Below are 14,247 nucleotides of genomic sequence, written 5' to 3' on the forward strand. Positions count from 1 at the left end.
AGAACCTTAAATTCGTGAAGGCGCTTTCACAGGTATTTGTCCAGTTTGGCTGAGAGCAGACTACTTAGCACTGGCGCTAGAGGCAAGAACCTATACACTCTAAAAACTAAGATTGTGCCGGGCACTCACTTTGAGGGAGTAGCGGCTTGTCCCATATTTCACTCTCTTTTCGAGAGTAGATCGACCCTCTTTGAGAGAGAGTAGGTCAACTCCTGTTGACAGAGTTTTGTTACTCCACCGCAAGGGATTGCTAGTACTCTTCTGCAGAGTGATAATACTCTTCCCACAGGGAGTGCTAGTACTCTTCCGCAGAGTGGTAATACTCTCACCGTAGGTGTAATGGCACTCCACCAGAGCGAGTACTTCTACTCCCCCAAACAGAGTGCTAGTACTCTTCCCAATACCCTCTTAGCGAAGTCCTGGCCACGCATGCAGGCAGGAAATCAGATCAAATTAGGGTCGCTGATACACCGTTCCCTAGGCGGCTCCTCAGACTCAGTGGCCCAATTCCAAGCGGCCTTCAGAATAGGCGTGAGCAATGTTATGCAGGATTTCAAAGTCATTTTTCCTGGCTATTTGCTGCCTACCATGAGTCGTGACTGCTCGGAATCGGCCTATGCGTCTCCCGAACGCCACTGCGGAGAAAAAAAAAGCCAATGCACATTCAATCCGCAAATATCTTTGCATATTTCACAATCAGGAGACACATAGTCTAATTAGACCACAGTAGTCGAGGGAATCACACACTTATCTGGAGAACCATATTGCTCTATACATCACGTGGATTCGAACCCGCGTACACTCGCATCGATACAATTCAAAGCACACATCCTAACCATTACACCACAGAGCCACCACGCTCAGTCGTGTTGTTTTAGATCTTATATACACAACAAATGTATTTGAGGAATCGGCTGCAGTGGGTGGAGTTTCTCTGCAGTGTGCTGTGCTGTTGTGTACTGGAATACGTTTGCGTTTGCATCATTTCCATTCCTTGCTACGACTAACGGAGGAATACAACGTAGATGACGACGTGAGAACTATTCACGGCTTGTCATCACCCCAGGAAAATAACAAATGTGCCGTTCAGCTCACGATCGAGTGCTTTTCCAGTTCATGCATTATATGTTCTCCGAAAATACGCGGATACAAAGTATCGTGCCAACCATCCACGTATGTGAATTTAAGTCGCGCGTATACTGGTGAGCATTTCTGTTTTTTTCCGCCAGTTCCATTCGTATGTGGTCAACTGCGACGCCAGTACCAGGCATTTCGACGTGCCTCACGCTGCCGTGTAGGCGTTCTTTTCAAGTGCATTAGTTTAGAGTTTGGTTCTGTCCGCTGTGAGCTGTTGTCCTGCATTAGCAGCGGATCGTTAGCGTTTTGAAGAGCATGTATTCCAGCATTTGGAGACTGCTTATGCCGATAGCCGCGTCACATGCATTGGCACGCATGTTTAAAGGACTAATGTGTCCACTTGTTACGCGTGCGCTGCTCGTATCCTGTGGCAGTGCTCGTTCTAAAAGCTTCGAAGACCATCTACATTCATACGTGTGTTCAATATATATGCACAGGATAGACTTGCCGGCTAGTTGGTTGAGCATTTTAGAAGAAACAGCGCAACACAAGGACGACGCAAAAACATGGACAACACCACGAAGCGCTGGTGTGGTCGATGCTTTTTTTCGTCCTGGTGTTTGCGCTGTTTTTTCTTCCACGATACACGCACACCACAGGTAGGCGAAAGTTTAGGAGTATAGGGCGTTAACTTTGTTTTCCCCGTTTCCTCTCAGTGTCAATGGCACAATGCGCTGCCCGGAATTGCGCACGCTTACCCCCATATTCAGAAATGCATCATAACTTGAAGCCCATGCTTGACTTGATCTAAATGACGCAAGTCGTGAACGCACCAAAAGAAAGGCAGTGAGCGTCTGGGGGACGTTCGCACCAGGCGTCGTTTATATAGTCAAGCATGAGCTTTGTATTAATATACATTTCTGAATACGGGAGTTAGTCATCTACTTCTCACCGAAAATGTCGAAGAAACGCCCACCAAAACCAGGCACATTCGTAAACCTAACTAGGCAATACGAAGCTCCATAGAAAAAGAGTGGTATTAAAAGCTTTCAGTATTTTTCTTTACTCCAAAATGGTTGCGCTCTCGTGGCTTCAATGTACAGAGATAGTGCAGCGTTAGCTAAAAAGCATGAATTTCCTAACTCCATGCCAAAATAAGCTTGTAAAATTATTTAGGTGCTAGAAACCAGCGTTTGTAGCGATCCTTGAAAACCCTTTATTTCTAAAATGCCATTTTCAAGGCATTGAAAACCCTGGAATTTTTAGAAGTACTGGAAAGTCCTTAAATTTGTACACTTGGCTAGACATAGCAGACATTGCCAAGTGTTATTTTTTCCCTTCTGTGACACTCTTCGCATGTCACAGAGAATAAATAGTCTGTGGAGGTAATAGAAGGAAAGCGACATCCTTAAAGTTGAAATTACAAAGGAGCTGCAGATACCAGTTTTAGGCACATGGAACCGGCGACAAATGTACTTGGAGGAGCAGAAGCAGGAAGCTCAACAGTTGAGGCATTCAAAGAAAAGCCGTGATGAGTAAATTGAGAGCTACAGACACAATAAAAGGAAATTACAAATGACTATTGCTTATTTGGTGGTGAAAAGCTGAGGCAACAGATGACATCCCATACACTGTCAAACCAAACAGTATTCAAAAACTGCAAATGTTGCAGGTCCAAGTAGTTAATTGTGCTATTGCAGAAAAACTGAGCGCTTTCTTGAAATGCTTCCTTGTGTGCATTTAGTGATGGGCGGTGAAAGGCAAATTAGCAGTCTTTCAAATTTTTGAAATCAGTGAATTGCGATTTGTTTTGTATTCTTTTGTTTGCATTAAAATTAACGATGTTGTTGAACAAGTTATCGCCTGTCCAAACTACTAATAAAATCACACGATGTCCTTGAAGTTACTGTGTCGGGGCCTCGAAAGTTCTTGAAAACCATTGCATTTTTTTCTTCAATATTGCTACGAACCCAGTAGAACAACTGTCATGGAGTAAAAACCTTGGCTGAACAGTGGCTTATACGAAGAGCACAGGAAGACTAGAAATGCAGTAGTAGGCATGGAGGGCCCTGAAAAAAATGTGCCACATCTGCTCGTCTGCCTTATGTTTCTGCATTGACTGTCACATTTTTAACAGAAGCTCACTTACTGTTCTACTCCAATAAACGCAACATTACCAACTCCAGTGTGGGGCAGTCCTTCAGCCAGTGCAGAACTCTTTCTGTACATCCCTGTCAGCTCTGTCATTTTTTTAGCATTGTAGTACAAGATTTGTTAAACTGGTTTCGCAGAATATGAGCAGTATACTCTTAAATTAGCTGTTTATTTGTATGCACAAGTTCAGGTCCTCAGTTTGGTTGCATGACAAATTGCCATACCTCAATAGATACAAGAAAAAATGTTATTAGAGTTTAATAAAATCCAAGCAGTAATAATCACAACAATATAATGACATACATTTCTTTTGGTACGTATACAGCCCATGTCTTGGCACTGTATAAATTCAACTATACATCGCAAGTACTGTATCCTGACCACTATTATTCACAAGTGTAAAACCATCACAGCAATTCTTCAACAAATATCACAGTGATTAGTGACATACACTTTGTAACTGCTTTACATGAGCATAATGTATACAAATGGTCCCTGTGTACCTACACATGACTAGTGCCACCCGAGTACTATTACTCACAGGTGTAAAACCAACAAAGCAGTTCTTTAAAAATATCACAGCGCTTAGTGACGTACATGCTGTAACTCCCTTGTAAAAGCTTAATACGAACACGTGAGCACACAGAAAGCTAGCAGTGGGCCTACATGGAAATACCACCGCCTCAATACTAATTCACAAGTGTAAAACCAACCAAACAGTTCTTTAAAGAATATCACAATGTTTAGTGACATACATTTTGTAACTAGCTTATATAAGCTTTATACAAACATGAGAACATACACAAAGCTATCGGTGCACCTGCATAGAAGTGCGGCCATCTGAACACTATAATTTGCAAGTGTAAGCTCAACAGAACAGTTCGTTATAGTGACGCCCATTTTGTACCTGCCTTATACAAGCTTAGTGCAAGCACAAGAATGCGGAAAAAATTAAATTAAGAACTTGCTCTATGAATACACAAACAGATCAACACAAATGGTAAACACCGCTTTGAAGATACATGACCGTGACAAAGCGCAGTGCTGTGCCGGTTGAAACTGCCATCCACAAAAGTATTGAGCAATGCTTAAACCACACGCAATAAAGTGCTGAAAGACTGCGTCTCTAACGTACCTATATTAATTCAAATTTCTTGAATATAGGGCTCCCTTGCAGATAAGGCATCTGATCAAACTGACCTGATTTTACACCTGCTAAATGCATACAATGCACTCAGATATAACTGGTAATAATAATTATAAAAGGCATTTAAAAACTTGATAGTATGATGAAGATGCATGACTAGAAAAGTTCTGTCCCCCTCGTACGTGTTAAAAAGGTGCAAGTACGACACATGTTCTTTTTTCCGCAATTTTTGCATTAATGGACACTCGGGAACCTTGAACCCACAAAAAAAGAAGATACTGCTGTGTTAATAGTGTTATAATTTTTTGTGAAAGCTTTTTACAGACAAGTTGCAGTCTCATTTCTGGAGGTTGAGCTGTATCATGCAAAATAACATGGAAAGTGGTCACATGGGAGCATGACACTATGCCATAATGTTCATTTCAGTTGACTCTCTTGCCCTACAAGTCACTGCTCACTGTGACCAGTGATGGAACAGCAGTGTCTATGTGATTTTCATCACACTTCTGTCCTAATGCCATCCTTACCAGAGTTGGCGGCACACAGATACGCAAATTTCGATAGTGTTGCTTTTTCAGGTGCTTGTTCTCGATTTGCTCAATATCAGTTGGCACTTCAGCTGCATCAAACTTCTTTTTTACCTCTTCAACAACAACATAAAGAACAATCTTATGACACCTGTGTTGTCCTTCTAGTTGCCTACAAAGACCAGTTAATCTAACAACAACACTGACAGTCTCTACTATCTTCTAATGGGGAAGAGGTGTGTCCCACCATGTGTTCCACATTGTTGTCGCTATGTGGGCTGGCTGGGGAGGCAACAACCGTAATATGTTTTCATATCTTAAAGTGATGCTTGTTGCACACTTTGCACTTGCTGCACAAGAACAATGGCTCACAGTCGTGGTGAAAAGCTTTCGTATGTTGAGCAAATGAGTTGTATGCACTACAAAAAAAGTCACAGTGATAGTACACATGTTGCTCTACCAGGCCTGGTGCGGTTCCTTCTGACACTGCTGCTGATGCTGACACACTGCTGCTTGCCTCGTACACTGTTGCAGCTGCAGTAGGCATGGCCGTCTCTGTATCTATTGCTGCCGTGCCACCTGTCATGGTAACTTCAGGTGGTATCGGGCTCACTTCTGCAACAGAGATGTCGTTTGCCCCTTGAGGGCTCTCGTCATCAGGGCCAATAATTTCGTAGGCATTGTCTCCTGCATCGAAGAACCAATAAACAGCGTGAATTAATAAACATAGCTCTAAAAAGTACGGACATCAAAACTTAACCACAAGCTTTGCACATCAGTGACCAGGCTTAATGAATAATACTTGCAGGAGGAGTTACACAATTGTATGTACATTACAGTAAAGCCTCATTAGAAGAGATACTCAAGAGGCACGGGAAACATGTCTCTCAATACCAAAAATTTTAAAACACTGAGGAGCCAGACTAGATCACTTTATTATGCATCATCACTAAAGTATGTTTAGATATATCTGAAGGAATAATTGCTCAGGGTGGCTTAAAGGGCCCCTAAACCACTTCTCGACATTTTTTGAACATTTCAAGTAAACACGCGCATCAAAATCAGAATGCCGTCACAATTGACGATGCCAAACGCCACAGTGCGTAGCACTGTGGGAGCACCACAATATGAAGAAAACGACTCCGTGCGCCTCTCTGGACCTATCCTGCACCCCCCAGTTTGTCCTGACATCACCAGGCTGTCTCTGATGATTCACCAGTTTCCGGTGCTGTCGATTGGTCGAACGAAAGTGTACGACTGCCGGCAAGGCCTGCAAGCAAATACACACTCCTTCCTCGTCGCGTTGCTCGCGATGCCATTGTGGGCAGCCAATGGGGGCAAAGAACAGAAACGCCAACAGAAGGGTCTCCCTATGAGGCTCTTCAATTAGAGTCACCATACAGTTCCATTGTATTGGCGAGGTCATTAGCGCCACCCCTCGCAGGATGACGGGCCTGCGCGGCAGCAACAGAGCTCGTTGGTGATGGCCTGTCCCGTAACATTTGGAGGTGTACTAGGCGAGGAAAAGACGATACTATCCAGATGGCGTGTACCAGATGAAAGAGTAAAATGAGCGGGGACTACTTTTTGATAATCAAACACGTAGCTCCACTATTACTGCACCGTTTCGAAAAACTCTCATGGCTACGTGTTCGTTGCCTTAACATGTACAACTGCAACACCGCAAATAAATTTCAACCTCGGTGGCTTAGGGGCCCTTTAAAGAAGACATTCACAGCTTTTTAGTGACTGTAGATTGTGTTAGCTTCCTTCCTAACTTCTGGAAGTTAAACACTTCACTTTGCAAGCCTTGTTGCTCGCAGTGCCTTTGAGGTGCTCTTAGACGCTCGTCAGCTTCAACTGTCGACACTTTCTGCCCTGCACTGTCCTCGTTGCCTTCCTTTTCTAGACCATGCTAAAGAGACATGCGCAATTGACTTGTGTGAGGATTGCGTGATCTTTATGCCCTTCAGAGCACACAAGGTGCATGAAGTGAATGTGTCTGGGTTGTGTCCCTTCGAAGTAGTGAATACTTAAAAAGTCGTTAGTAACAAAGGTGTCTCTTGTGTACAGTGTTGTTAACGTGGCAAACATCGAAAAACCAACCAAAACATTTTCATATGTCTCTTACAACCAAGTGTATCTTGTAATTCTACGGTACTGAATATTTTTCATCTATGGATCATCTGCATGTACATATAGTCACAAAGACATGTTGTGTGGAATGGCGAATCAGGAAAGACCTCGTACTCTTACTTTTTGTCCCTAACATAAGCAGCTGATAACAATATGATAAAAAGCAGGTAATGAGGAACATAATCCATGGAACATAATCATGGAAACATGGAACATAATCCTTCAGCTCTAAACAGTTTTTTGGGCCCACATAATTCCCTCATGACATAAGGAAACTTGATTGCAGTAATGGCTGCATGTGATCTGAGTTGATTGAAACAAACAATACGTAAGGTTGCCCTGTATGTAATTTTATCAGAGTGCTTTTCAGATGTCCTGCTGGCGATCCTGGCTGCACGATGTTTCTCATGCTTTTTGGCACGATTCCTTTCTTTTCCACTCCACTTTTTTCTAGTTTTGTCCCCTTTCCCTTCCCCTGGCGTAAAATAGCACACCTGAAGTATCAAATCTGTTGAATTATTGTGTGTATCAAGCCTGTTAACATGTGGGCTTCTCTGTGGTCAGTGTTGTATTTTTGCGCTGTACAAGTCAATTCAAAATGAAAGATGGAATGTCCCTGCCTTTAGTTTAATTTTATGTGTACATATATATATATATATATATATATATATATATATATATATATATATATATATATGTATGTATGTGTCTCTCTCATGTTTTGAAATATATGTACATTCAGGAGTGCCTGCATGCTCTTCTCCCCTGCTCCAGTGACGAAAAGGAGAGCCTTTTTATTTACCATAGTAAAACATTCACAGGTTTTCACTGTGCCCATTACATCACTTATCATATGGATCTGTCACAATACAGAGTAGCAGTAGTCCATAATACTAACCCATCCCAACATAACTATAAATTAGCACATACCGACATGCTGTGAAACAGCTGTTGCAAAGCCGCTGGTGCTGGCAATTTCCACAGCACTGCAGTGGTACAGCCGAGTGCCACCTGTATAGTGACAAATGCATATGCATGTTAGTAACTCACTAGTTGCTTATGGTTTCATAAGCTTTACACTACACAATAAAGTAATCTAGACAACTTTGTTGGAACAAATACACATAATTAGGACACCATTTAAAGACTAACACAATTAATTGCCCCCAATCTCTCACTCATTAAGGGATTCACTACTGAAACATCGGTGGAGAGCTCAGATTAACACAGCCCGTAAAGGACAAGCTTTCTTTGAGGAAAATAGCTATAACAGCGGTTAGTTTTTTTTGATCATTTTATGTGCTAGCTTTGATTTAAATGTCATGCAGTACTATAAAATATGAAGTGCCGCATTTCTAGCAGCAGAAGGCGTCATCAGCCTCATGGTACAACTGATTTTTGCACTGTTTGTATCAGTGAGCCAACACATACAAAGAAAACCGACTTCACACATACATATACAGTGCCAAGTGCACTCCTCCTTCTGAAAACGCAGCCGCCAGTTCCAATGGTGCTAAAAGGAAAGGTTATATAGAGTGCGAGACTGCCTGTAAGTGTATGATCTGCTGATTGGAGAGGTAGTCACATGCTATTTCTAGTCTCTTTTTGAAGCATTACTAAAGGATGAAATAAAATCTATTCATAAGTCACGAATTTCGCGCATCCACAGTTTGGTTAAATACCTTGTGAGAAAAAGACATGTTTACCTGGAATAGCAACCTTTTTTCCCGCTGCAAAATTTTCCTTCGAATTAATGAAATAACTTTACAGCGTCATAATATATTGTGTTTCTCGCAACTTCTTGCCGGCAGTGGCGAGTTACAGTGTTTATATCTGACTCATTGGGCGACAATACTGCCAAACACAAATGCTTCACGAACACGAGAACACGTCCCTCGCAGAGAATAGCAACCATATATACCTCTGTGAGACATGATCGCACCTTTGTGGTCAAAATGTACATTAGAACGACATCACTATCTCATTAAAAAAAAGCCTCAGTACAAGGCAGCAGCCAACTTCATAATGTGAAATTGCAACTGATGTCCACTTACTGGTGGCCTGTGTTCGAGTCACTTCTGGCAGTTGACTGGGTGCTGAGAAATGCACGTCCTGGGTTGTCCCTACAAAACATACAGGGTTATGTCAAATGTTGAAAATATACATACACCGGCATTTCATAAATTGCAAAACAAATGAGTAAACTAATAAACAACTGTAATGTAAACGGAGTACACATGATAAGATAGGCTGTCAACAGGTAATGCATTACGCGAAAAACCTAATGCATAGGAATGACTTTATGTATACACACGAAGCTGACACACAATTTAATTCGCTCTAGGTTTTTCCGTGCAGTATATTCAAATCATTATGTCTTGTGGTTAGAGCAAAATTAGTGTAAATGACGCACTAAATTATGTACCCTGGAAAACTTTTCTTCAATATGCACCTGTGCGCGCTTCGAATGAGTAGCGTTGTAAAATTTACGTACATGGCATTTAACATAGTTGCTGAACACGGATTTCCTTTGCCCTGTGTCGTGTACAGTGAGCTACATATATCTGAGCCCCCCCCCCCTTTTTTTGTACTAGCCATACTGCGTGCCATTGCACCTATATGCACGTAAATAAACCTCACGACACAGAAATAAAAAAAAAGTGCCAATCACCCATGCCTGCATGTTGTAGTGGGCCTAACCTAACCAAGCATGGGCTGTTGTTTTTTATAGTAAACACAGGCACCGTGCTCATTGCAAGTATGTATCATGTCACTAAGCAAATATGCAATTTCATTGTACCACTATTTTTTTATCATATGGATGTATCTGTTGAGAGGCAAGACAAAAAGCAGTCACTTCTCAGAACTAATCAGCTTTTTTAAAACACATTTCTAACCTTTCAATGACACTTTCTGCTATGTGTTTGTCTCCAGAGAGCATACTTGATTTGACTTTCCAATCGGAGACATTACATAAATATACCATGTTAAGATGACTGCCTGGAGCACGTAAGAATTTTCATCTTGGTGTAACATACTGTATCTTGATTTTGTTTACATTTGGTCAAATGGTACACCCAATATACCCACATACTAGTTTTCTTGTCCAAATTGCACGCCAATGTGTTTTGATTTTTTGGCATTGGCTCCTCTGCACTGGCTCTTTCACATCCTCGTGTCCTTGCAGCTGCTTTCTTGCGTTATATAAAGCGGGTGCCTGAAAAATATTGTATGCAAAAGTCAACACAAGGGCATGGTGCAAAACAACATCAAGACAGTCAAGGCCATGGCAATAAAAGAAAGTCTTAGCTCTTAGTCTTCTTAGTGAAATGCATGCAAAACATCCAAATGACTGCAACAGTCAACTGCTAAATTAACTTAAATTTTAGATTTAAACAAACAATAACGGACAGTTCATCCTCGTTTGGCACGAATGTTAGAATACTCCTGCTAATGAATAGAATATTGGTCATTCTCAGACATCATAGGTCTGTCACGAGTCTGGTGTATCGCAAACACCACTTGTGACACATCTTAAGCACGTGCCCAGTGTGCCCCCCGCACCATCCCTGGTTGTGCCACTGCTGAAGCCATAATTTGAGGATTATAGCTGCAAACATGATGCTCAGTAGGGATGAAAATATTGTCCTTCAGTTCAATGGATATATGGATGTGCCTATAAAAAAGGGAAACAAGGCTTATTATGGCAAGCTTACCCACATTTCAATACTAACAAAAAAGCTCACTGCAGCCGGCATCTAAGCTTACTAAAAGGCATGAACTTATTTTCATGTATGAGGTGCGCAATGGAGTTCATTTTTGACAGACCCGACTACTGCTGCAGTTTGAAATTTAGCATTTTAGATTCTTGAAAGCATGTAAAAGTTGCAGTTAAACCGCAGTTATTAGTTTATTACACCAACCTGTTGTTCTGTGTACGACAGACTGGTAACACGGAATCAAAGCAACATTTTATTTTGATATTATTTCTCTACTAAAAATATTCAAGCGATAAACACATTTTGATCTGCCATGCAATAGCAAAATACACACATTACACTTGTAACCCCCAGAGGAAGGCTCATTTAGCTATTCATATGACATAACTCTGACACGCCAACTCATATTAGCAAATGTACAGGCATGTCCAAAACAACAAGCGTATGCAAAGCGCCCTTGCAATTGTAATTCCACACAGCAGCCGTTATATTCAATGCCGATGCATAACTAGCTGCTCGACAATTCACCGAGTTCGTAGACATAAGCATCCTTTCAGTTTCGCACCGTGCACGAAAACCGCAACAGGAGACAAAACCAGACCTACCTATAATCACACCATTTCAATACATGAGCAAAAACAGTTCAGTCTTAGGGATAAACACTGTGAGAGCGATTTAGTGCGCGACGGCGACGAGCGACGGCTTCGAGCGACAAAACGGGCCGTCGCTTGAACAGATTGCTCGGTTCTGGAAATCTAGAAATCGTCGCTCGTCGCCCGAAAGTGCTATGAGCGACTAGCCAATAGCGCGAAGCCGGAACTGGATGTATGTATGTACAATCGCCCAATTTTTTAACCTGAACGCGCGAGCATCGACCGGCCAGTCGATAAGCGCCGTATAACGGAGTACAGTGGGGTCCGGTTGCCGGAACAGCCTGGCAGAGGGAAGCTGCATTGGACTGTGCATTGCGCGCACGCGCGTATTCTCGCACACTTCGCCGCTGTACTCCGTTATACGGCGCTTATCGACTGGCCGGTCGATGCTCGCGCGTTCAGGTTAAAAAATTGGGCGATTGTACATCGCTCAAATACTACCGATTGTCGCGCGGAACGAGCGAATAATTCCATTTTTATACGTGCAAGGATAAGAACCTACGGCAAGACCTCCGCAAATATTTTATGCTACTTTTTATAGTAAAATACATCAACGTAAATTACTAAAGCACGCGTCACGCGTGATTGCAGCCCTCATGCCGGCAACACCGGGGAGGCGTCGCTCAATATCGTCGCTCGCACGGAGTACGACTTGTAGGCGACGAGCGAACGCGACAGCCATCTCCATCGCGTCGCTTGTAGCTGCCGCGCGCAAGATCGCTTATATATGGGGTTTATACTTTTTTCAGAATAAAACATGGATTCCTCATGCGTTTTCAGAAAGTTCAAGATAACGCGCCTAACTGACCTCTTGCAGCATGCAGCTGAATGCCTGCGGCAAAGTTTCTAACTAGCACTGGTGCTGCACGTAACTTCAGTGGTCGCAGATTCCCCCTGCGCGAAACACCGTCAAGCGCGCGGTTTATTTATAAAAAAAGCACGCTGCCAGCAAAACGACGCCTTCTGTTATGTGAGTCCTTAGTTCAACAGCGTTCCGTACACAGTAGACTGCCAAACTGAATAAATTCAAACACACAAAACGCACGCTAATCACGCTCCGCATAGGCTCGGAATCACGGGCTGGTGAACGAACCATTTTAAGCGTCCTCTCGCCTGGCGTCTTATTGAACATACCATAGTTCTGGCAGCGTTTGCGATCTTTAAAGCTCTTACGGACAACGGCAAAGTGATAAAATAACATGCAGTTATCGCCACGACTGGCTTTTTCGATTGACATCGAGAGACACAGCGCGTATGCCTAGTCCTTTGTCAATCGCGTCGGCTAAGCGCAGCGACGACTTCCTGGCGATAACATGACATATACGGAGAATGTGCACCTAAGTTAGAATTCACTTACCGTGGAGGATTTGTTGTTATATCCAAGGCATGACGAACGACTGACATGATTTCGTGGCAACGCGAGATCGCTGATACACGATCTCCCCTGGCTGCAGGCCTGCGACGCTGCTCGCTGTACCGATCACCTTTCTCCGTTGCTGTGTTGTTCCGCGGTCTTGAGCGCGCGCGCGCGCGGTGAACAACTCCGAGTGAAAAAGTAGAGCGCTCGCTACGCATTCCTTTGAACTGCGGCGGCCTGTTCTCTTAAGCCTGTTTCACATGATGCGATTTTCGTCGCACCGGAAGTGCGATTTCCGTCGTTTGCGATGAAAATCGCAGTCGCAGTGCCGACCCCCCGATTTTCGGCTGCGACCAACCGGTTGGTCGCACAGTCGCACCGTCGCACCGATCGCTGCGATTTTCCGTCGAAATTGCGCGGAGAGCTGTCAACGGAGCTATTGCGCCGGTTTGTTTTGATGGCGTCTCGCACGAGCAGTGCAATCGCGGAGACGTGGATCGTCGAATTAGGTACGTGCGCGAATTAAGGGAGAATAAAAAACTTGTACAGATTGCATTCTCCTATTGCTATGCGTTTGTTGACACGCTACACAGCAAATGAAGTGCATTTTCACCTTTGCTTCGTGCGCCTTTGCGAGTTGTCAGTCCTAGGAGGTGTTCGATCCCCAGCAGACGACGAGGTCGTCACAATTTTCTTTTGTTGAGTAGCATGCAAAAATCGCGCTTACGGAGCAGCTTGAATTATTTCAACCTCGGCAAGGGCAAATGACAAGACAGCAAAGTACCCGAAGTTTCTACGTTGCGCTGAACGCGGTACCGTTCAGCTGCATTTTCTTGTCGGTTTTCAAGCATGAATTTACCGATTCATCTTGAAAGCTTATCTTGCCTCTTATTAAATTTGACAGAGCAAAAGTGTAGGCTATCGTAATGAATTTGCTACGGTAGTATTAAATCCGTGGCTTGAATAAAATATTACATGCACGCTAAGTTGCACCTCTTCTCTGGAAATTTTTTTTTTTCTTGCACAGAAACCAATAAACATAGGCTATGTTGCGGACTTTGTATCCTTACTGCATCTGTATGAACACTTGCTCTGCAAGGTAATCAACTGTACAGCTAGCAGATTAATTAAATTGCTTGCTATAGAGGCAAAGTGACAACGTACCCTCCAGCACAATTATGTAGAACTCGTGCAACAATGCGAAAAGCAGGCAAACGGCCTGTTCTTGTGGGGATAAAACAGTACAAAACGACACGCTGAAGAAAAGTAAATCAAAACTGTGCAGTGAAGTCAGCCAGTACAAGCAGTTCTTGCACATTCACAGCGGATCAAGTGTGCAGAAACATGCCTTCCATGTTTCTAGTAAGTTTCTAATAAGTTTGTGATCACATATATTAGTGTGTAAATCCATATAACGATATCCGCTGCGATTATTATTTTTATAAGTAATGAAATACCATGCTACTTGCAAGAACAT

At 42.9% G+C, this 14,247-nt stretch overlaps 1 protein-coding gene across 2 annotated transcripts; it reads right to left on the reverse strand.

Moving 5' to 3' along the window:
* Positions 1-3,381: 3,381 nt before the first annotated feature.
* LOC135913887 (uncharacterized) lies at positions 3,382-12,973 on the reverse strand. Of its 2 annotated transcripts, XM_065446566.2 has the most exons (5): positions 12,771-12,973; positions 10,136-10,258; positions 9,096-9,164; positions 7,972-8,052; positions 3,382-5,592 (listed from the first exon to the last, which is right to left on the reverse strand). In XM_065446566.2, exons 2-5 carry the CDS (start codon positions 10,182-10,184, stop codon positions 5,216-5,218), a joined length of 576 nt encoding a protein of 191 aa, XP_065302638.2. In that variant the 5' UTR covers positions 10,185-10,258; positions 12,771-12,973; the 3' UTR covers positions 3,382-5,215. The 2 variants fall into 2 exon arrangements, 1 of the variants encoding a protein (XP_065302638.2); XR_010568141.2 differs by lacking the exon at positions 10,136-10,258 and having other exon boundaries at positions 12,771-12,813.
* Positions 12,974-14,247: the final 1,274 nt, after the last annotated feature.

This window comes from Dermacentor albipictus, unplaced genomic scaffold, assembly GCF_038994185.2.
Source record: "Dermacentor albipictus isolate Rhodes 1998 colony unplaced genomic scaffold, USDA_Dalb.pri_finalv2 scaffold_28, whole genome shotgun sequence".
In the NCBI taxonomy this organism is placed as follows: domain Eukaryota; kingdom Metazoa; phylum Arthropoda; class Arachnida; order Ixodida; family Ixodidae; genus Dermacentor; species Dermacentor albipictus.